The sequence below is a fragment of the Aphis gossypii genome, chromosome 1 (assembly GCF_020184175.1).
Source record: "Aphis gossypii isolate Hap1 chromosome 1, ASM2018417v2, whole genome shotgun sequence".
NCBI lineage: Eukaryota > Metazoa > Arthropoda > Insecta > Hemiptera > Aphididae > Aphis > Aphis gossypii.
The window spans coordinates 4733218-4757761 of NC_065530.1; the positions used below are offsets into that span (position 1 = coordinate 4733218).

The 24544-nt window shown below is 27.3% G+C and overlaps 5 protein-coding genes across 7 annotated transcripts; 3 read left to right on the top strand and 2 right to left on the bottom strand.

Moving 5' to 3' along the window:
- Nucleotides 1-6: 6 nt before the first annotated feature.
- On the bottom strand, nt 7-8015 carry LOC114127146 (coatomer subunit beta). The gene is made up of 15 exons (XM_027991289.2): nt 7774-8015; nt 7468-7697; nt 6989-7158; nt 6701-6908; nt 6499-6636; nt 6252-6444; nt 6023-6171; nt 5684-5959; nt 4590-4932; nt 2891-3060; nt 2517-2814; nt 2274-2435; nt 2062-2207; nt 1766-2002; nt 7-235 (listed from the first exon to the last, which is right to left on the bottom strand). The coding sequence occupies exons 1-15, from the start codon at nt 7862-7864 to the stop codon at nt 164-166; spliced, it is 2883 nt and encodes a 960-aa protein (XP_027847090.2). The 5' UTR covers nt 7865-8015; the 3' UTR covers nt 7-163.
- A 1053-nt stretch (nt 8016-9068) lies between these two features.
- Nucleotides 9069-10804, top strand: LOC114127145 (uncharacterized). Its single transcript, XM_027991288.2, has 4 exons — nt 9069-9186; nt 9261-9356; nt 10384-10548; nt 10642-10804. Exons 2-4 carry the CDS (start codon nt 9270-9272, stop codon nt 10753-10755), a joined length of 366 nt encoding a protein of 121 aa, XP_027847089.1. The 5' UTR covers nt 9069-9186; nt 9261-9269; the 3' UTR covers nt 10756-10804.
- Nucleotides 10805-14663: 3859 nt separating this feature from the next.
- Nucleotides 14664-16943, top strand: LOC126555878 (cuticle protein 76-like). Its single transcript, XM_050210819.1, has 2 exons — nt 14664-14818; nt 16103-16943. Exons 1-2 carry the CDS (start codon nt 14804-14806, stop codon nt 16757-16759), a joined length of 672 nt encoding a protein of 223 aa, XP_050066776.1. The 5' UTR covers nt 14664-14803; the 3' UTR covers nt 16760-16943.
- A 1371-nt stretch (nt 16944-18314) lies between these two features.
- LOC114127136 (galactosylceramide sulfotransferase-like) lies at nt 18315-20550 on the top strand. Of its 2 annotated transcripts, none has more exons than XM_027991275.2 (2): nt 18315-18670; nt 19387-20550. In XM_027991275.2, the coding sequence occupies exons 1-2, from the start codon at nt 18564-18566 to the stop codon at nt 20429-20431; spliced, it is 1152 nt and encodes a 383-aa protein (XP_027847076.2). In that variant the 5' UTR covers nt 18315-18563; the 3' UTR covers nt 20432-20550. The 2 variants fall into 2 exon arrangements, with proteins under 2 accessions (XP_027847076.2, XP_027847077.2); XM_027991276.2 differs by having other exon boundaries at nt 18332-18670; nt 19396-20550.
- On the bottom strand, nt 19697-24375 carry LOC114127135 (U4/U6 small nuclear ribonucleoprotein Prp3). 2 transcript variants are annotated; one of them, XM_050210818.1, is made up of 12 exons: nt 24058-24375; nt 23466-23677; nt 23238-23396; nt 22794-23156; nt 22476-22636; nt 22320-22405; nt 21828-21970; nt 21534-21748; nt 21323-21469; nt 21137-21233; nt 20571-20717; nt 19697-19827 (listed from the first exon to the last, which is right to left on the bottom strand). In XM_050210818.1, the coding sequence occupies exons 1-11, from the start codon at nt 24206-24208 to the stop codon at nt 20580-20582; spliced, it is 1872 nt and encodes a 623-aa protein (XP_050066775.1). In that variant the 5' UTR covers nt 24209-24375; the 3' UTR covers nt 19697-19827; nt 20571-20579. The 2 variants fall into 2 exon arrangements, with proteins under 2 accessions (XP_050066775.1, XP_027847074.1); XM_027991273.2 differs by lacking the exon at nt 19697-19827 and having other exon boundaries at nt 20428-20717.
- Between the last annotated feature and the right edge of the window lie 169 nt (nt 24376-24544).

Consider the following 24544-nt stretch of genomic DNA (forward strand, 5'->3'; position numbering starts at 1 on the left):
ATGACATTGTTATTTTAAAATATTTTATTATAAACAAAAGACGTTTTCTAAATAAATGTCTAATGATAATACGTAATTTAAAACACAATATAAATAGAATATGTATAATAATAAAGATAAACTCTTGAGGTTGATGATTTTATTTGAATCCGCAATGTAGACTTTAGGCCGCAATTGCTTTATATGGTCGTTTTTGCATCATATTGATTTTGTCACCAAGACTGAGTGCCATTCCCTAAAATCATTTTTATAACACAATATATTATTACTCATGGATTAAATTTAAACAAAAATCATTATTACTAAATTACAGAAACATCTTTTGCTGATTGTGAATTCAAAATTTCACTGTATATGCGAAAAAATTGAATTATCTAATTGTTGTAAAGTAATAAGTATAAAATTAAATACAGATTTTTAACTACGGCTAAACAGTACTCAACAGTTTAATGTCATATTATCATTTATATAATTATATATTTATAAATAATCCAGATTTAAATTAATTTTTGCTATTTAAGAATATTCACAAGCGGCCAGCTTATTTATTCATGATAATTAACAGTCACAACCAAAACAAAAAATGTAATCATTATGAATTCATTTTTCATTTTAAAAATATGCTTATGTTTCATTGCAGCTGACATGCAGAAATACCAAATAGCCATCCAATATAAAGTTATATAATAGAAATTAAAATATAATCAGGTATACTGTATATTTGCTAAGTTTTGTACTCAATTACATTGTGATGTTATCAGTAAACCAGGGCTAATATTTACAGTTTCTGTGTTCATTGTTATTAAATTCTACTACTGAAGGATTATTTCCTAAATCTTTTACATGCATTTTTTTTAATGATAATTAAAAGTATTCTCTATTTAAAAATGTTAAGAAATATCAGTCACAAATTATTTTAAACTATTAACACTATACATTTCAATTTGATTAATATTAGTAAGACTGAATCATTATTTACCTAATATAATATCAAAGAACTAACAATGGATATACAATGACAATACTGAATGATTCTTTTATTAAACAACACGCATTTTTTCAATATCTATTAAAGCTTAAAAATATTTTGTTTACATAAATTCCAGTCAAAATAAAACAACATTTTTAACATGTTTTTTTTTTCTTTTTTGAATACTAATATACATTTTAAATTTCATATTCTAAAGCAGAATACTGTTTGGACTATTTCGATACATAAAAATTGAATTTGGATAAGTTGTGTATGGATTAAAAATATTTAAAGTTTAAGTGAGAGAAGTGTAGTAGTATAGGGATACCCTGAAGACAATTGAATTACTACTTCACTTATCTAAACATCAAATATTTATAACTCATGAGCTACTCGTTCAAATTGCAATCGTTATGTATTTCTAATGTATTTTTATAAAAAAGTTGTTTACATTGAATAGTTTTAAATTTCTCTCCATAGTAAAGAGTATTTTTAAAATCTAATGACTCAGTTTTACAATAATAGAATATTATTTAAGTAGAATTCTATGTATAATAAAATATTTGTTTTCAATACTTCATTCACTATCAGTTCATAATAACAACTTAATTATTATGTTTACATAATACTATAGGAATCCGTACAATGTACAGTATACAAATTTAATGTTTTGACCAGACATTTTTTAAAAAAAATTAAAAACCATGAAAATGTATTAGTTAAAATTCAGTTTAAACATCTAAATATAAACAATTGTGAGGTATAAATAATATTTTATTCTAATTTTGTAATTACCTGACTTTTAGCCCGAATTCTAATATGACCAATAACTTGTGGCTTATCTAATCCCTTTTCAATACTTAAATTTGCCAAAGCATCTTCACCAAATATCGATCTTGCATATAAATTTGCCGCCATAAACCCACACTGTCCTGACAAAGCTTTTTCTGGAGTTAAACATTTCATATTGGTACTCTTCAATAAATGTGCCAAATATTCATTAAGATCTGTCAAACTAGTGGAAACGGAAACCTAAAACAATTTTCAATTAGCATCTAAACACTTATATACAAAACACAAAAGAACTATACTTTGTTTTCCCACTCAAATTCGGTCCACATTTGACGGAACTCAGAGTCATTACACACGGCAGGCATTATGTAGTCCATTATGTCTATACGAATGTCATCTAATACAACCACATTTCGATCACCAATCGCACCGCCAATATCATAAACTGGAATAAAAATAAAAATAAATAATAATTACCAAAAGTTGTAATAAAGAAACTTGTTTGATTTACCAATATTTCCAAAGATTATGCCATTTTCAGTAGACGCAACTTTAACACTTGCTTTAATATTACAAAAATCATGAGGAGCCAACACAACAGGTTGTGGTTTTTCAACCAATTTTAAATCTCCCATTGTGGCCAACTCCAAAGTACAATTTTGCAATGTGTCACCTTAAATGTTACATAATAAATTATTAGTTATTAAGATTAGAGTTAACTTGTACTCTTATCTAATTTATAATTAATTTTTACCTGTTTGATTAACAATCAATACATCTAAAACAATATCATACTGATTGACATGAACATAAGCCTCAGCATACACTGGATCAGAAAATCCAGTCAGTTGTGTAACTTTATTAAGTTTGCTATTGGTAGAAAGACCTGATGCTCCATCACCACTATTTTGATGAATAGAACCACCACCAACAACGGCTTGATTTAAGCTAAGTTCAAAAACATTTTCTGTACCTTCCGTGCCGTTACTACTAGTACGTAAGAATACAATGGCATCATCGACATTTACTTTATGTCCTGGCTTTTCTTTAGCCTGAAAAAATTAAAAATGTATAATAACTTTACAATAAAAAGAAAAAAAGTTTTGTAAATTATATTCATTAACTTACTTTTTTGTTGCTGCTTTCTTCATCTTCTTTAGCAGCCAACATTTCATTTAATGATTTGCTGCATTCCTTGGTATAAATTTTTTCGATTTCGCTATCTCTATCATTTAATATTTTAATACTTTCCATAATTTTATCCCCATCATCAATACCAATTGGTCTAGAACAAATTCCTAAAAAAAAAAAAAGCAAAAATATAAAATACATAAGTTGAACATAGCAAATATTAACATAACTTTTGATATTAGCTCAGTAACACTCCTCAGAAAGTATTTTCTTACTACTCAGTTTAAGGTAACACCACTTTTTTCTATCATATTTTCTTATTATTTATTACAACTTTTATACTCTTTACTACAGATAAAAGAAATATGAAATAGCTTAACCTGGTCTACATATCATTTATAGTTTATACTATCTATATGTATATGAAATTTACTTATTAGATATTATAAAAATAATGATTGATAAAATTCTAATGGTATTTTACAAAATAATATACTAATAATTTAAACCACTCAACAGTTAACTACAATCATATCTTAGTAGACCCTATAAAAGTAGAACTCGCGCACATGATTGACACAACATGGAGTATTTCTAAATAGGGCAAAAATAAACAAATAGGGACTAAAAAAAACATCCTCTATACATATTAAATAGTTTAAGTAGCAAAGTAGATATCTAGGACTTAACTTGGATAAGCGCCTAACTTGGAATAGCCATATCCATATTAAGAGACTTGCCTTAAACGCCCGTCTTCGCAGACTACGAACTTTACTCATAAATAATAAACACACGGAACTAAAAGTTCTTATGTATAAAACACTTCTTAAACCTTTATGGACATATGGTCTCCAATTATGGGGTACTGCAAAAGTATCCAATACAAATAAAATTCAACAATTTCAGAATATTGCCCTTAGGAAAATAACAAATGCTCCACCCTTTGTTTCTAATTACACTTTACATAAAGATCTATCAATTAAAACGGTGACAGAAGAAGCTACACGCTTCTACAAAAATTTTCACACCCGTCTACAAACACACCAAAACCCACTCATTAAAAACCTCTCCACCCAAACACTACCTGGTAACCCCAGGCGTCGACTAAAAAGAAACTGGTGCCATGACTTGTTAGAAAACTGAAGAAAAGAAAGAAAAAAAAAATGTATATATTATTATATAATTAGATAATCGAACAACTCCCTATCAAGTGCCACTAGTGGGTGGCTTCTTATCAAGAATTCATGTTATTAAAGCACTTATCACATATGCTTATTGTGCAACAATTGTACAGATTGTATATTTATTATAAAAATAAAAAAAAATAAAAGTAGCAAAGTAAATTAAATAGACACTGTCCATTAAAGGAATTACTAAAAGATAAATCAGTATTTTGATGACTAATATGATTTAATTAATTTTCATGAGTTTATGTTTTAATCATATATATTTTTTTCAGATTTTATAACATTATTGTAAAAATGTTCATACATTTACTTTATAATATATCAATTTACTTTATAATTATTATTAAGTTTTATTTTTTATTAATGATAGTATGAATTTAATACTATAGATCAGGACATTGAAAATATAAGAAAAAAAAACGTAGCATTACCTATACCTGAGAAACGGCAAAATACTTTTTAAATGGACAGAAACCTTAAACCAGTACTTTTTTTAAAATTATAATTACCTGATTTTCCAAGCTTCAAAATATAAGTTAAAATTAACATTAGTTTGACACAAAATTGATTAGCCTTTATAGAATCTTGTTCTTCCCAAATTTCAGCATATCTGATGCCTAATTTAGTGAACGTAGTGCCTAATGCAGCACCGACATAGAAATCTCCATCAATTAGATACTGACGTAATGGTGGTCGTTTTGCCTGATTATTACGAGGAGTGTTTATAATGAATGCTGATTGAGTAGCATATGTTCCATCAGATGTAACCAACTGTGAACCACTAGACCCAAATTCTTCAACGTTTTCTGAATCTCCAGCCGCTTTCTTTAATTCATCTTCAACTAAAGGCATCTAAAATAAATCAACATATTCTTGTTAATACATGACATAACAGTTATAAGTTTTAAATTATGAAACAAAAATATTTATTTCCGTCATTAATTAGGACTAACATTTTAAACTTAAACTTAAGTATATTCATATTAAAAAAAAAAAAAAAAAACTATTCAAATACACACACGGCTTTTACTGGAAAACTTTAAGATTAATGCAAACAATGGACAAGAATATCTAGCAAAATAAATTACACTGAAATATACTAAAACAAATTTAAATTAAATTGTTTAAAATCAATAATTTATGTTATTATTTAAATAAATTTCATGTTAATAGTTTAAAATAAATATGCCAAATTTTAAACCCTATTTATATTGATGAATTATGTTATTTAGCTATAACATATTGATTTATATGCATATTTTATGTTTTAAACAGTTCAAAAAATAATTAGCTAAGCTACAAGTTTGAATTATAGTCAATAGATCCGAAATATAAAGTTTTATATTGCATATTTTGTCATTTTTTTAACATGTGCTGTACATTTCTGTATTTTACAATTTTGTATAGCAGATATACGGTTTTTTAATGCATAATATGTAATATTTTGTTTATTTTTATTAAAATAACATATTTATAGTCATATTTTATAGGGTATATTCAAACAAAATAAGAGCATAAATGCATATTTCTAAGATTTTTAGAGCAAATAAATCCGGGCCTGTTATAACCAAAATTTAAAAAATAAATCTAATTAATGACATACGTCTCCAAGTGATGTTTTTATTTGTTCAATTGTTGCTTCAATATCTTCTTGTGAGTTGGCAAATTCACCGAGTATCCATAATGCAGCTCTATGTACATTGGCTGATTTAATAGATTGGAAAACTTCTAATAGACGCTGAATTATGAGAGGACGTAATGATTCAAAGAGGTAAATAGCTTCACGTAAAAATACCATAACATCTGTGGCAGCCAATTCTATACTATCTGACAAGAATTCAATGAGTACAGGTATTACTGTTGCGGCTATATCTGGGAACTAAAAGACATTATGAGTAAAATATAAAAACTCAAAAATTAACTTTATAAAACTGTTACAAACCTTAATAGAGCATGTATGAAGTGTGCGCACCAACAATTGTCTATACTTTCCAGTATCTTCATGTTCAGCCAAATTATGGGTTTTTTCCACTTCATTTTTAAGTACGAACACCATTTCCTCAATATTTCGAGATGATACCAAATCCAAAGCTATATAAATTGACATGATACATTGTTATATTTCAATAAGATACTTGGTATCGTACGTAAATAATAGCTTTAATGATTACCCAAATTCAATGTTTTCTTTCTAACTTCCAAATCAGTGCTAGATAATACTCTAAGTATATCCATGACCAAATCCTGAAGTACTCTTTCATGTGAAGGGTGTTCTTTAAGAGCAATTAAACGATCCAATACAATAAGTTTTACATTGTTATCACTTTCTTTTACAATTAATTCAATATAACAAGAAGCTGCTGCCTATATAAATTTTTAATTTTAATATTTACATCTATAAATGCAATAAAAACATACCTTCACAGCAGTAGGTGCATTTGATAAGGTGACCAATGTTCCAGCAGCTTCATAACGAACAGCTGGACTACTAGAATTCAATAAATTGTAAATACAACGTATGAAACGGGATCGTTCTGATGGATTTGCATGACACACCTAATTATAATAAAACGTCGTAATTGTTAATAGAAATCATTTAATTTGTAGAGTGTTTTCTTACTTTATAAATGAGTTCTACAATAACTAGTTGCAAAATGTCACCAAAAGAAGCTACTTGATCCAGACAAGAAGCCAGATATGTAAGTGCTCTATCTTGATCAGCGTGTAGTAACATCATAAAAGCATTACGTTTGCAAGACATGTCTTGCTCTCCATCAAGAAAATTAGCGATAAGTTCAGGAGCATCCGGTATCAGAAATTCAAAATTTCTTTTTAACAAGTATTTTATAAAAAATTAGAATTTAAAATGAAAATAATTTATCTGAATAAATATAAAAATTCAAATTACCTATAAATAGTGAATATTGCAAGTACAGCATTACGTCTTACATATGAATGACGGTGTTCAAGACATGCACGTATAGTAGGCATCAATGGTTCTAATAACTCTGGTTCTTTCAATTTACATAAAAAACGAAGAGTTGATCCTCTCAAGTATTCGTTTGGATGTTGTAAATCCTAAAATACAAAATGATAAAATTTAGAATAATGAATATTATGATTTATAATCAACATTATTAATATTTGAAACTAAAAATAGGAATCAAGTAAATCAAAATCAGTAAATAAAATATTGTAAAAACGTAACATATCTAATGGCTATTATATAAATTAAAATCTTGATTAAAATGGAAATTTTCAAACCTAATAAATTAGCTTATCAGCATGACAAATTTTACATTGGGCAATAAATATAACAAAAATATAATATACCACTTCATATTATTTATAATAAATTAAAAAAAAAAATATCCGATTCTTATTTACCTTACGATATGCATCACAGACCAATATCATTTCCTGTAATAATTTACCATCAGCTGTCGTTTTTGGTACTATTTCCCAAAATATTAAAAGCAATTTTTTAATTGTATGATCTTGTAATGGTAGGACAAAACGGATTATTATCATCAACAATCCTGGCAAACGTTCTCCATTAGCTATCATATGAATGACTTTTTTTAATGCTTCGATTTTTGTTTTGCTATCACCTTTTTCTATACAAATACCAAAATTAAATATCATTAATAAGAATAATTTAATACATAACTACAACAAATTCTTAATACTAACCAAGATCAGACTTGAGTTGCATTTCGTTTGGCATCTCATAGTCGCTAGAGATATTGATCAAAGTATAGCAAGGCTGTTCTATAGTTGACATTTTGACTGAGAAATACAACTATTCACAAATAAAATACAATCCAAACACGGTTATTTAAGTGGAAACGTTGACATTCGAAAAGTAGGTAAAAAATAAGTCACTAATAAATCCGAAAACTGTTGTATAATATATTTGGTAAAGTTTTCATAAAATCCAATATTGTTTTATTATGATAACACGTCATAATATGATACGATACGATACATACTATGAATAGGTATATACCACGGTTTTGGTATAAACCGATGAGTTTACCGACCGGCGGCAATATTTCATATTTAAAACATACTACCTAACCCTATTCCACATAAATACGGAATTTTCCTCCTGAATAGAACGTGGCAATAGTTTGATATATTTACTAAAAACGCACAGTTTCTATTCAATATTTCAATCACTCTATACATAAATAATATATATGACAGTCAATGACTCACTGTACGTAGGGTATATTTGATCGTATCAATTTTAAATAGTTATAAATTCAATGTAGATTGTTACCTACAATCTATTCCATGATGTAAATTCTATAATGTTTTTAAATCCCAATAAAGGTATAGCCCAAAGCTTTTTGTACCTACTAATTTATAAGTATGAATAAATAAATAATATCAAACTACGTAATCTTAATACTTATAATCATAAAATGATAATATAGGTATAGTCAAATATCTCAAACTGAAATTGTATCCTAATAAAACTGTATAAGCAGAACTCAAGTCACAGTATTAATTTAACTAGTATTAATTCACTAGTCATCTGAAAGTCATATTATTTATCATTAAATATTTATCGTTATCTATTGTACTTAGTAGTATACCTTAAGGACTAAGGTATATCTTAGTTCATGGTAGTCACATTAGTAACCTCGCAATTAATATTATAATATTGTATGAAAAATAATAGTATTTAATCTTTATGGGTAATATTATTGTTAATCAAAATTAAATAAAAAATTTAATATGGTCAAGAAAACAATAAACATAATATTATATTATTATTAATTTCCATAATTTTTATAGGTTACCAATCTTTGAAGTAACATTCCCTTCACTCAAGCCGTCAACCCCAGTAAATCACATATTCATATCATATTTATTACTTATTGTATTTTTTTATACAGACTGTAAAAATATGCATTTTAAAATAATAACAATAAAAAATGGCCTGTGTTAAAATATTTATAAAATAGTATCTATGGTAAAAATTGACATTTTATATTATCGTTAATGAGCATTGTAACATTTTGTACGTAAAGCTACTGAGTATTATTATAGTCTTACCTATTACACTTATAATTATATTAGACCACTGCATATCAGGTACATTTTTATTGATATTTTTTAGACTTGTTGTAAATATTTTATTTAATTACTTCAATACTTCATATACCTAGGTAAACACTATGGCCGATTGGCATACACCGACACAGGTACAAAGAGCACTAGCAATCATGTGGACAAAACTTGAAAAATCTACTGTACCATTAAAGGTATTATTTATTAATTCATAGTCCAAATCAACTATTTTATATTAAAATATAGCATAGTATTATAGCATTTTAAGTACCGGATAATAATCATGGGGACAACATGCAGCATTCTAACAGCAAAACTTAAAAATGTATACGTACCTAAAACTTTTATTATTTGGTTCTTACTACTCGCAGTAAAAGGGTCCCAAATAACAACGACATAATATTCTAGAATAGATATATGAAGCATACAATTTAATAATCCTTTAAGTAGTGCTATCAGAATAAATTCCATAGAGACTATTTTTATATTAAATACAATAAACTTCATTGATTCAAATATTAAACTTAAAACAAATTAAAAATTACAAATATATTAATTATAACTATTAGTGCATTTGCGAAAATTTAGACTGTCGTATAGTTAATAATGTTTTAAAAAAAGCTTCACCTATAGAATCCATTATGACAAAAATAGAGAAGATAATAAAAACTTTTAAATTCCATTTTATTGATATTGTATATAATATATTGGCTGTATTATATCAATAGAATAAAATTATACCAAATTGTAATTATTACAAAAACCTCACATATACGCTTAAAATGTAACAACTGCACAAATTTAGACACGTATACCTGCTCACCATAAAAGTGTAATTTTAATATTTAAGATTGACCTTATATATTTTTTTTTAATCTTTATATTCATTGATAAATCCATAATGGATTATCCATGTACTACAATACAATGATAATAATATGCTTATTATATAAATAAACTCATTAATTTTTAAAACGCCATCAGCTATGTATACTTTTTTTAATTAATTAGTACCTAGTGTATACACTAGGTCCTAGTCTAAAACCGATTACATAATTTTGCATCAATACATGAAATATCTATCAATTATATGACCTAATCGTTTTCTTTTATTATTATCATTTATATAGGTAATCATAAATAGTGTCTATAAATTTTACTTAGTGTTTAAGTACCCTTAATATTCAATATTTATAGACTATTTATACACTTGTGATTTAGGACATATCAGAAGAAAATCTAATAAGCTACTTTGGTATCAAGAAACCAGTCCCACAAAAATTGCAGTACGAATTGCTTTTTAACTCGAATGAGTCATTCGATCTGAAATCAAAAAAAGATAGTTGGAGAAGTCAAAAAGAAATACAAGACAATATTTATAAAGAAGTATGTTACGACATAAAGCTCCTAAGTATCCATATATCAAAACAATACATTTAAATATTCGTTGTATTTTGTGATAATGTGATTTTATTATAGGAAGATCAACGTACAATGCCTGTGGTGACATCCCATTTTATTGGTCATCGACTCAAAAATCTGGAAGGACGGTTGTTAAGCAACTACATATGTAAAGAAAAAAATAATAAATAAAAAATAAATATTTTAGTAGGTATATAATTCTATACTATAAAAGCAATAAGTCTCGATTTTTGTCACTCATACAATATAGTTCACCTTTTTTTTACTGTTATACCTGGCAGTTTGTTGGAAGTTTTAAAACCACTTTTATTAGGGAACATGTCTAAAATTAAGACATTTTCAGATTTTTACAGAAATATGTTATTTGTATCTAAACACACTATCTGATGTGAAAACGACTAAACAACGCATATCAGCTAAGTGCTCCTACAGTAATCTTTATTTCATTTATTTCGAAAAGGGAACATGATAAGTTACACAAATAAGTTTTGTGTCTCTCCTGTAAAATTTGAATTTTGACGTATAATGTGTATTGTATTATATTATTAATAATAATATAATTTATTATAATATATTAAAATAATTGTTTAAAGCGTATAGTTAAACAATCGCCAAAGACCCACCTCAGAATGTGTATGTAGAATCAAGTATCAACGATGAATCAATTATTATTATCGAGTGTCGACGTATGTATATGAGATGTGACAACGGCCCTGCAGGGCTTGAAGTATAAATCACTGCGTTCTAACTACGACTGACGTACTTAATCTTGAAACTCAAGTAGTAAAAATAGGTTAAAAACCATCCAATAATAATAATAACAAATTAATAACCAATAGAAAAGTAGTATAATAAGTCAGTAGCTCGCTGATTGGCCGTATGATGCGAAGACCTACAAAATGTTATTGTTTAATAATCATTGTTATTGTTATTCATTTAACGACATTATAATATTATTATATATAATATATTTCCCGGGTGTAAAAATAATGATATTAATGTGAGAAAGTTTTTATTATCTAAAAGTATATTTATGAGAATTAATAAACACCTTATATCGTTATTGTTTTACTTAAGTATAACTAGTATAAGGTATGCAAGTACAATAAATTTTATGATCGAAATAACTGTAAGACAGAAACAGCCCCACAATTTTCAAACAATTATCCACTGGGGAGGAGCATGCGGATGATAGCTATAGTAAATTAATAAATAACAGTTTATTTCTTACATTCTGCTTTTGGTCGACTTTCATTTATTCGTGCAATAGCAAGAACATTGTATTATTATAACAATAAGGATATGTAATAAGAAATTAAAATGTCTCTATGTATAATTCAAAAATCGTGAAAATATTTTAAAAATGTTAAGTACTCACGGTTAACTATAACCGTAAACTAACTTATTTGATTTTGAATTATTACGCTAAAAACAAAATCGATTTTGTTAAAAACTGATTTTTTAAGTGAAAATTCCCGTTTTTCCTTAATATATATATATTTGTGTTATTTTTATTATTATTTTTGATTAAGTATTATATAAAAAGTACGAGGATTTAGTTAAAAATATAGGTCTAATTCGTTATAAAAAATCTCCATCGAAATTAATTATTAGAGAATTTATTCTACTAGAAAATGTGTTAGGTATATATTTTATAGTTCATATAATAATAATACGAAAACTAGATAATAATAAAAAATACAATATTTGTACAGTTTTATTATACTTTTTCATGCGGTTCATTTTAAATCGTAAGGAAGGTAATTTATTATAGATATAGCTCCCTCTTTTTGTAACATAATTTTTCTCGCAGTTTTATGTGTTCTGATACGATTTTGTATTTTGAGAAGCGGTTAAACAAATTAAGCCCTTTGTATATTATAATAAATTAATATAATAAATATTACTACGTATAAAATATGAATCTCTGAAGTTTTATTAAAAAAAATTGTTATCTTAATTGAAAATATATCCGTTATATTTTAACAACGATTTTTGAGAATTGTGATGGTATTTTAAATGTTTTGAGAATTTGAGATAGACAATTTGGCTAATCTAACCTTGTAAAGAAGGCTTAAAAAATATAAGAAAATATTTTTTTTAAAAAAACTCATATGTATATGTTATTGAACGACCTTCTTAAGGATGCAAAAAGAGTCGATCACAAATCAGGCTTGAAGGATACGTCATCAATCATCGCGTTATGTTTTCAAATACATACACACTATATAGGTATTATATTACAAAGTCGTCCACAATTCATCGCGACAATAGACGAACTCTGTATACATTGCATGTAAGTATCTACATATCTATGATCTATATAGGTATTCGTATGTATTCTATGATGATCTGGATTCTTGCACACAATAACCTTCGAAGAACAATGGAAAGTTTTTGTTAAAGAAAAACCATACAAAAATCTCTATTAGTTTGATGAAACGGGAACTATATTATAGCATTGCCTATATATTACATATTAATATATAATATTATATAAATATATTATAGATTATAGAGGCTCTTAATCTTTTTATATTTTTATATTTTAGTATAGAGCACTACAAACTTTGAATATTTTCACATAGGTACTAATTGGTAAAAACAGTATCATATAATAATTAATGATTGTCCGTGATAACCTAATATTATTATAATTTTTGGAAAAAAAGCCAAGTGATAAGTGTCTTTCTATTTTTCACCTTAGATAGACTCACAGATTACCTACAACGACTAATAAAGAATTCTAATTTCTTCACAAAATAGGTAGGTATAGTGTATAAGAATAAGATAGTTATATAGGCTATAGCGTATTAGCGTATAGCTTTCCGCGTACCTTTAGTCGCAAGAGCCATTGGTTATACCTCATTTATACCGGGTAATATTTATTATTTTGAAACTAAGTATTTTTATAGTAGGTTTTATTTTCAAAAAAAAAAAAAAAGTATTTACAAAATAACAATGAAAAGTATATAAATTATAAATTATTTAAACAATTTTTCGAGATAGTGTATGTTTACTGCTTAATGAATCTTCCTAGCTGTATGTGTTTAGGTATATAATATATAATGAAACGACTTAGGACTTAACACATGTATTTTTATCTCAAATACTTATAGATAGTCAATTAAATTATAATTAGGACGTGTATAGTATATAATATTCTATATTCTATATAAAATCACACAATAATATGTTTAAAATCTATAATTTATCACTAAATGACATATTATATAATTGTATATTTATATGAAGGTACACTTTTATATTAAAAACTTTTGGTGCACTCTTGCCACTCTTTCTATTTGAACATTTAAATTCAAAAATACAATTTAAATATACATGTAAATTATATCCACTACATAACGTGGTAATATTTTAATTTATACAATTCATAGAACCTAAATAAATCATATTTTAATCATCCATATACCTTACAGTTGTATGTAATGTATAAGGACATAAATAAAGTCCCTTATTTAAGTAACTATATAATAAGTAAGTTATGAATAATAAGTAAATAAATTATTATAGAAATTAAAAGTAAAAATCTGAAAATGTTTACTCCATAAACCACTGTCGTTATTCATTTCGAAAGAGTAACATAAAACATTGTACAATACTCACTGGGTAAATACTTGAAACTATAATAGGTGATTAATAAATAACTAATAAAATATGTCCATCGTTACTTGTTTGTCTTTGGCCTCTGCAGTTCTGCAAAGTTATGCATTGTTTTGGACCTAAACAAGAACATTGTTATATAAAAATACTCTTGCGCTATATACACCTATATGTATTATTTATTCTACTACATTACACGCGTTGCAAAGTAGTCTTAAGGTCACTTTTAGAAATTGTTCAGAATTTTTACACACAACGGCTATGGTATAAGACTATATCATAATGTATAACAATCGATGGTAATATTTTATATTAACAATAGAACCTTTTAACCCGAAAGCGATCGGTTTATTGTACAAGGAGGGGGTAGTTGAAATAACACTTCGCCCCTTGGGGTGATATAATTTCCCACCGATTATTACATAGAAGTCGAGGTATATATAAGACATATTTGATTACGCACAGACTCAATGTAATATTATCTACAGACTGAAATACCATACATCAACAACCCAGTACATACCTACAGCAACGAGTCTAATAATACAGTAATTTTGTTCAGTTTGCTCTAACTATACCTACTCTATCGCCAATCATGCAGAACTTTAAGGTAAGTTGCACGTATAATACCTAACTTGATACTCATATTATACACATATTAATACATATTAATGATTACAAAAATAATGAACACTCAAAGTTAACAAAATAAGACATAAGTATTTCATTGGATTATAAAACTTAATAGTCCACAGTTAGTAACAACTATAGAGTAAACGCTACATAATAGGTACCTATAATCGTAGATAAAGATTTTTGGTGCATAGTATTATATTATTACTATATATTTCAGTATTTTTATACATAAATAGGTAGTTAGTTATATGTATAATATCTCTACGGTCAGCATGACATTATGTTTGAATATCTATCAATAAATAAATAATAAAATATTATAATGTAATAAAAAAAATTACTATACTACACAAACGTACAATAATTCAAATTTTAGGATTTACAAAAAAAAAAAGAATAATACCTTACAAAATTGTTGAGTAAATACACAAAATATGAAAAAAATTCCTAACTCAAAAATATAATTCATATTAATTCTACACATAGTTTTTCTAAACAAATATTTGCAAAACATAAATATTGTCATGTAGATAGGAACTCAATGTCGTGGTGAAACGGGTCTAGAAGAGTGGCCGCTCCTACAAATTTTGGGTGGGTCGTGGGTTAGGTACATACTAGAATTAACAAAGTACTATATAATATAAATAAAATAATAATAAGCAATAAGATAATCTGATTATCAAGTACGTTGTTAAATGTTAATACGTTTAAAAACAGTATGTTATTATTACCAATGTGTCAAAACCAAAAATTATTATATTATGTTCTATATTCGTTGTAACTTGTATATAAACTCTATAAGCGTACGGCATTTTTTTTATTTAATAAAATATGTACATTGTACATATATTTATTGTATGTTTGATGAAATATTGTGTGGGCAGACTAAAATTTTTTTACATTGCGTATACATACAAAAATTATTAACTTTAATACATACTTACAAATACATTTGAAAAAATCTTTAAGTCGAATTTTTTTTTCTGAAACCTCGGTAACTCGAAAATCTTAGTAAGTCGAAAACCTCGATAAGTCTAAAAAATTACATTTCTCTTGAATTTCGACTTGTCGAGGTTCCACTGTAAAATGTAAATTATCTGAAAATTTATACCGACTTGTGGACATCAACTCGTCTTTCAAAAAAAAAAAAAAAAACAAAAAAAGCACTGTTGATGATTACACTTACAAGTAGTAGTGTAACTGGTACGTCAATAAATTAATTAAAATACCAATGTTTGTGTTTGTGTCTTTCGTTTAGACGTTGAACGTTGTGCAGTGGTTCGGCATCGCGGCTGCGTTGGTAGTATTGTCCGCGGCGGCGGACGAGCCGACGGCCGAACCGTCGGTTTACTCGCCGGCGTACTTGCCGCCGAAACCGGTGGTCGTGGCCGGCGACCCGCTACACTACAACAGCCCGTACGGCGGCGCCGTGGCCAGCACGTCGACAAGCGTGTTCCGAACGCCCGGGTACCCGGGACAGGTGTCCGCCGTCCACAAGACCGTCGAAACGCCGTACTCGTCCTCGCACAAAGCGGACGTGCGCTACACCAACGACGTGCAGGTGCCGTATCACCCGGCCGCCGTCCCGTACGGTTACGGACAGGCCGCAGCCGTCCCGTACGTTCACGGACCGGTCGCCGTCCCGTACGGCCACGGACCGGTCGCCGTCCCGTACGGCCAAGGACCGGTCGCCGTCCCGTACGGCTACGGACACGCCTCGGCCGTCCCGTACGGTCACGGACCTGTCGCCGTCCCGTACGGCCACGGACCTGTCGCCGTCCCTTACGGCCAAGGACCGGTCGCCGTCCCTTACGGCTATGGGCCCACTGCCGGTGCCGTCGTCACTCCTCATCATTCCGTCTCGCACACCAGTTTTTCCGGACCGCACGGAACTCACTACTCGTACAGACGGTGATTCGGGTGATTCGCGTACTTGAACAACGAACAATATTACCGGTGAAGTGTATAATGCGCATAACTATATTGATATGACAACGATTGTATACCGACGTTCTTTTTTTTTAATTTAAGCAAATTATTTATTGTATAACAAAATATGTGATGAAAAATTATATCGATAAAATATTTAAAAAATAATATTACACGATTTTGAATAATTATTTAACAATAAAGTCACAATAGACATTAGACGAGTACATATACTTCTGTGTTACGATGACACGTCATCACGACAATCGATCATTATAAGTCGGAAGTTTAAAACTAAGCACAGCGACTATAATACCTGTTTGTTGTCCAGTATAAGACCTGACATTTATAAAAAAATGTTTATTTAAATGGCCTGAAACTATAAATTTTTTTGTATTTACATCAAAAGTTATAAAATTCAACACTAAGTTTTCAAATTGCTTAAGACGAAATTGCAAGAAACCTATCATTATAGAAAAAATGTCATGACCGTTTGAATTAAACATTTTTACGAAATGGCGTAGGCAATGATGACGATTTTCAATATTTGTTATTATTCAAAAAGTATAAGTCGTAAATAGGTACTTGAAAATTTCACGAGTTCTTTAGATTGGAATTTTCTTTACATGATTTACTTTTCAAAATATTTCGCATATTTTTATGGCTATTTATAACAATTTAATACATTTATTTATAATAAGTGATACTTACTTGACCACGCTTTTTAATTTTTATACTGCATTACTGCGTGATACTATTACCATATCACATGTTTTGTAAGTTAAATGAAGAGGGTATAAAAAAAATGTGTAGGTACCCAGGGCAGCAAAATCTTAAATACTAAAATACGCCACTGTGTATAATGCAGAGCATTGGTCGATTACTACTTAATCACTACTATATGTGATATTTAAATTGTTTATACTTTAAAAGATCAGGTATGTACAGAGCCGATACAAGTAAAGTGTTTGAATTAGAAAAAAAAAGCAAAAAATTTAAAAATAAAAACGTGTGTTACTTATAAATTGTCTTATTGATCTGAAAATAATTAGAATAGCCGATAGGAGGAGTAACTACTCTAAAATATTTTTATTTTTTTAAGAGGGACTACGTAGTCCCACGTCTCTCTTCAAGTATCTATATTCTATATATAAAATATAATATACAACCTGTATTAGTCTATATTAGACTTTTCAGCCATATCTTATCGAAAATCAAAAATCAAATTTTGTACCTTTACACTATACAGATAAACCCAAACCAAACAATGTTGTAATAATATTGTTGTATAACACGTACTATATAAATAATGTAATACAGGTAAGCTGTTGATTGAACACTCACACAATTTCGCCTGTAAAGGTACCCTTAATCTATAATAGGTACCTACCTATATAGATATCAATAAGTACATAATATGGTATGAGAAATAATGTTGGTTTAAGATTAAGACATAATTATTATTTATAATATGGGTATTGAAACAGTTAAATACTCAATGACTTTAAATTTTTATATATTTACTAAGTATACATACATAATCAAAAGCACTTAAAACGTAAGTGTGTTGTGTATAGTTCTATAACACTGCATAAAGAATTATCTTTCGAAATTAAGATAGATATAACCAACTATAGCAATAACTCGGATAGATCGAGTAATAATGTTAGTGGGTCGGATCTATGAATTGTGTATAGCCTACATAATATGTATAATAAATTGTCAAAAATACAGTAACTCCTGCATAATTAATTATATACATACTTAGAAATTTATTTTTAATAAATACTATGCGGCTTGTAAAAATAAAATATTGTTTTGCTTTTATTGTCATTTTACTGACGCTAATAACATTTTTAATAAGTTTTAATTTCATACCAACTGGATTTAAACATAGGTATGTATATATAAGTTATATAAGCTATTAACACTTAATTTCACATCTTAATTCAAGTTTTCGTGTTATTAAATAACTATATCTTTTATTGTAAACATAACACACTTTGTAAAGATTGTATAATTCAAATAAAAATATATTGTAATCATGATAGCATATTTTGTCCATTAGTCCATATTATAATAAAACTTTACCTAACACTTAACTATAATTGTATTTAGGTTTAAATTGTGTTATAATATATTTATATATTTTTATACATGTAATATTAGGTAGGTAGTAGGTACTTATAATAGTACTTTTGATAATATTATGTCTAATATGACACATCTGCAGGATACAGATTGCAAACAACAACTGTAAATGTAGAATATAGGTAGATATATATAGTTTTTTATATTAATATTACAATAAACAAAAGAGTTATTTTTTGAAATGTTTTAAAATATTTTAGAAATTCTCTAGGTAGATATAAATTTTAAAAACATTCTGATGAATACTTTATTATAATTATATTTCAAAAGCAATATTTTCCTAAGGCTGTGTGGGTAACTAACATAATTATAATTTAAATAGGTACTTAATGAAAATCAGTATACTAGCCAGTAGTTATTTGACTCTTAAAATATTTATATGAAATTATTAAAAAATAAAAATGACTATTTTTTCTTTGAATGTTAGGCAAATAAAAAAAACTATTTAACAACTGTTACAAGTTTTTTCAGGACAATCATTGAATCAAAGTCACCTCAACCAGTAACAGTAACAGAGAAGAATCATATATTTTTCTTGAAAACACATAAATGTGCTAGCTCCACTGTTCAAAATATACTGATGCGATTTGGTCATATGGAAAACCTTGATTTTTTATTACCAACTATACATAATTACATAGGAAATCCTATACATTTTAATACCAGTATGGTAAGTAATAAATATTCCACTGTGGATGGCAAGTTTGACATGTTCGTCCATCATACCAGATACTCCCAAGAAGTAAAATCTGTCATGAGATCCGGTACAATTTATGTCACTATTCTTCGGGAACCTGCAGCATTATTTCAATCATTGTACTCATTTTACCATTTTGATAAAAAATATAAATGTAATTTAACCGAGTTTATCACCAATAGACTTTCGAACAAAACATCTGCAAACTATATAAAACGTTACAATAATAAATTAGGAATAAATCAAATGAATTGGGACTTAGGAATGGTTACAAACGATTTTGAAAACATTGATATGATAAATAAACATATAAATATGATCGAAAGAGATTTTGATTTCGTAATGATATTTGAATATTTAGATGCATCTCTTGTTTTGTTAGCACATATAATGCAATGGCCATTAGAGAAAATGGCTTACTTACCACTCAACAGCAGAAAAAATACATATAAACAAATATTATCAAATGATGATGTTGATCGGTTACTAAAAGTCAATATGGCAGATAATATGTTATACAAGCGGTTTTTATTGAAATTTAAAAAAATGGTAAGCAAATATGGAATAGAAAAGTTAAAAAAAGAAATTAAACGTTTAATGGCCATAAATCAAGAAATCTTAGAAATGTGTGTACAATCAGTGGCAAATAAAGGTTATGCTGGAACAATATCATACAAACTAAAAGCAAATACAAATGCAATATGCAAATATATTGCAATGAATGAATTGAAATACACATCATATCTAAGGGAAATACAATATGAAAGACAAAAGAAGTATAATGAATTGGATAAATTAATGAATAATTAAAATATTATAAAATATATTATGATACAAATTGAAAAACATTGTTGAATTATAAACATATCTTTTTTTATATATATAAATAAGACAAATACATTTAGTAGAGTGTAAAAACTCACAAATTATTGAATGCATTTATTCTTACACTAATATTTTAATCCATTATCAAATCACTATAAGCTAGATCCCAATAATGTTCCACTCCATGTTTTTTCAATTGTTCACGGGCTAACTTTTCAGAAGCACATACTTTAAACTTTATTTCTCCAAAATTACGTTGCTTTGACATACCCTGAAATTAAATCATAAAATATAAAAATAATTAGGAATTATGTAATACTGTTTTTGAAAGTATATAAATTTAAATTACAATACAAATTATAAAGAAATTAATACAATTTCTTCAATAAGAATATTGTTCATTTACTTTCAGCATAGAACTAGGACTTGCCTAATGAAGAAAATGAAGACATTTTTTTTCAAAATTTTGTCTTATCTAACAAAATAATTTAATGAAAAAATATTTAATTCTATTCATTTAATTAGGAATAATTATTGTATCATAAAAATAGTTACGAATAAACATGCAACTATATGGTAATTACACGTTATTCAATACAATAAAATACAGTAAAAAATCTTGTTTTAAATTTATCTGTTATGAAACTTTAATAGTTACTATATAAGTTTTAATGATTTTTTTTTTATTACCTCCCATACTAAAGAACATTTATTATTTGATTTTGGTTCTGATTCATCTTTTGTTTTAATAACATCATCTTCCCATTTCATTCTATGTAACATCAATCTAAACATACACGCAAATATTGTGTATTAATTTATGTAATAATCATTCATTGATATCATTTACCAATTAAATAAATATAGTTTAGTTACCTTTTATACTTTTTTTGTTGTTTTGGACCACCTTCAACAATAACAACATTACAGTCCTTGCATAAAATCACACAACCGGTCATAAATAGTTGTTTGCTATTGGTTTCTATTTTATATTTTTTTGATGGGTTACTAAGGTCTTTTATTCTAAAATACATAAATATGTTAAATTTACATATAATTAATCCAATAACTCTAATATCAAAATTACCTATATATAGCAATGTTAACACCTAATGTAGTATCTTCCTGCAACTTTCTAATTTTTTTATCACGTCTTTGTTCTGGATTTAATCGGCGTGATGCATTAGCTTCTTCGTGAGCTTTTTGACGTTTAGCCATTTGTGCTCTTACATGAGATTCCATTTTAGTTGGATCTTGAACTGCTTCGGTTCCCAATACTCTCATCAAGTTTGAAATACGTAGCTAAAATAAAATGTTATAAAATTAATTGAACTTGTAAGACAAAAATAATATGAGAATATGTAGTTTATGATTTCAATACCTTAGGTTCAGCTGGAGGTTCTAAACCAAGTCTAATTTTTTCTTGCTCTTCTTTCCATGTTTCACGGCGGTTTTGACGACGTAGTTTCTTTCTTTCTTTTTTTGTTAAGAACACTGGCATAAAAACTGGTTTCAATGGATCAGCTGAAAATGATTTACATTATTTTAACAATTTATTAAACAATGTTGTAATTACAATAATATAAATAAAAAGATATTAAAAATGTTAACCATTTTACTCTTTTATTAGTTATGTACATTATTATATATATACTTGAAACATAAATATATTTTATATTGAATTTATATCATTTGAATTTGAGGATAAAAAAAAGTTTTTTCTGAACTAAGTACATCAGTTTATTTACATTTTTTGATTAATTAAGTATTTAATCTCACCTAAAGATAGTTATAATATTTATTAATATTAAAATTAATAAAGTTTTAAACTTTAATTCAAATTTAGTGGTATACTTATACTTTATAGTCTTACTTGGTGGTCTCATTTGCAATGGATGTTCAACCAAGTGTGATATATTACTTCTTTTAAGCTGAACATCGCCATTCTCAGCTAAATAACTAAAATTTAAGTCATTATTATTCATAGTTAAATATCAAAGTAACAATATATGAATAATTATAAACTTACGATGCTCCATCTAAAATAACACTATCCCACCATTCAAAATCAGGACAATGTTCAGTTAATTGTTCTTCTTTGGGTACTAATAATGCCATTTTTGTTACAGATGAAATTCCAGTTTTTCGAGCAATTTGTGAAATTTCATTTTGCAATTTTTCTAACTGAGCCTATATTAAAAAATTGTATTTAATACGTATAATGTATATTAAGTATTAAGATATAACAACTAATTTATATTAATACATGGATTAAATATGTACAAATGTTTATAAATATTTTAATTAAAAACTTATGTAAATAAAATAAATTTATATTTTAAAATACCTTCATTCGTAGACGATCAGCAATTTGTTGAAATTTGCCAGGTTCATGAAACTTTAAGGATCGTTTTGTACGGATATTTGTTTTTAATGTTAATCGTGGATCATAAAACTTTAATTCAGAAGAATCGTCATTAGATTTTTCACTAAATGTTTGTTTAAATTCTTCTCGTTTTTTTGCTCTAATATTGGCTTTTAATGTAGGTATAACTTGTGTTAACTGAACTTCTTTTCCAGTTATATCAATTGTACGTCCTTCGCTGTCAAGAATTAGAGGTGTTGGTTTTTCTGCAGATGAACTCAGAGTTTTGGGAACACTTGGAACTGTCTTTATAATACCAGTAGCTAACTTTTTTTGTATTTGTGCCTAAAAATTCCAAAAATATAATATTGATATATATTTTAAATATTTTAATCTAGACAGAATATTTTATAAACAAACTATAACCTGCAATTGAGCAATTTTAGCTTGTTTCTCAAAATCAGTTGTAATTTGTGGTTTTCTATCTTTGCCATTAGTATTTTTTTGAACACCAGATGATGGTATGGACAGTGCTTTTTTTCGTTCTTCAATCATTTTTTGGGCATTTAACATCATATCTTTTATCTATTAAAAACAAACAAATTAATGTAAGATTAAACACAAACAAAAAAAGAAAGAAAAATAGATACGTACCTGTCCCATGGAAAGGGCTTCTTCTTTGACCACAGTCGTATCATCTTCTTTTTTACGTTTAATATTATTTTCGTCATACTCAGTTTTAATACTACGCTTTGTAGTTACAGGGATATTATTAACCTTCATTGTCATTCCTTTAGCCAAATCAAATGCCTTATCAGTTAAGGACAATGCCTTACCCGGATCCAACAATGAAGACCGAAGTTTTTCTAAGAAAAGGTAAAGAAAAATTTGTTGAAGTTAGACACAATTCCTGTATAATTATAAAATTTTGTTGGTTATGTTACTGTTTATATTTTACTTTTGTGTAATGCACTAATATGTTAAAATTTGTTATACCAGTTATACTGTCATGTAGCTTTACGTTTTTACGTTACTAATTTTTCTACAATATTATGTTATAATAAATTGTTTCTATTGCAAGTGTGTTTTTTCTTTTTATTAAAAGGTATTACGTTTTGATCTTAATTCAGTAAAATTAAGTTTTTATTTTAATTTATTATATTATAAATAATTAGTAAATGATAGAGGAATGATAGTTTGTAGTTTTTGTATAGGTAAGTAGTTAATTTGAGGTAAAAATATTTACCTGCGGTTTTAAACTTGTCATAACCTGACGATAAGCAATGCATCAATGTGGTCACTAAAGACGGTTCTCTAAATCCCAAAAACTTGGAAACAGTTTTCTCTAAGTATGGTTTGATGTCCTCAACTTCTTTTTTACTTATTGATAATGCCATGTTTTTTGATTAAAATATGATGGTATTTTGTATTAATAAAATAAAAACAAAATAACTTATCCCCAGTAAATATTGAATAATGAAAATTAAATACTAAATAGTGAAAAACTCAAATACGTTTGTAAACGTTAAACAACTTAAACCTGCGGACTGCGGTCGGATATCAAAGTGTCAGTATCACTGTGAAAAGATAAAACAATAATAAGAAAAACGACTTATTGAGCCATGAGATTATGGAAAGATAAAAATCGGATCACTACCTTTTACTCCATGAAATAGTTGTTCCAAAGTCAAGTTGTACGAATTGAATTAATATCCGAAGGGTACATTATTATT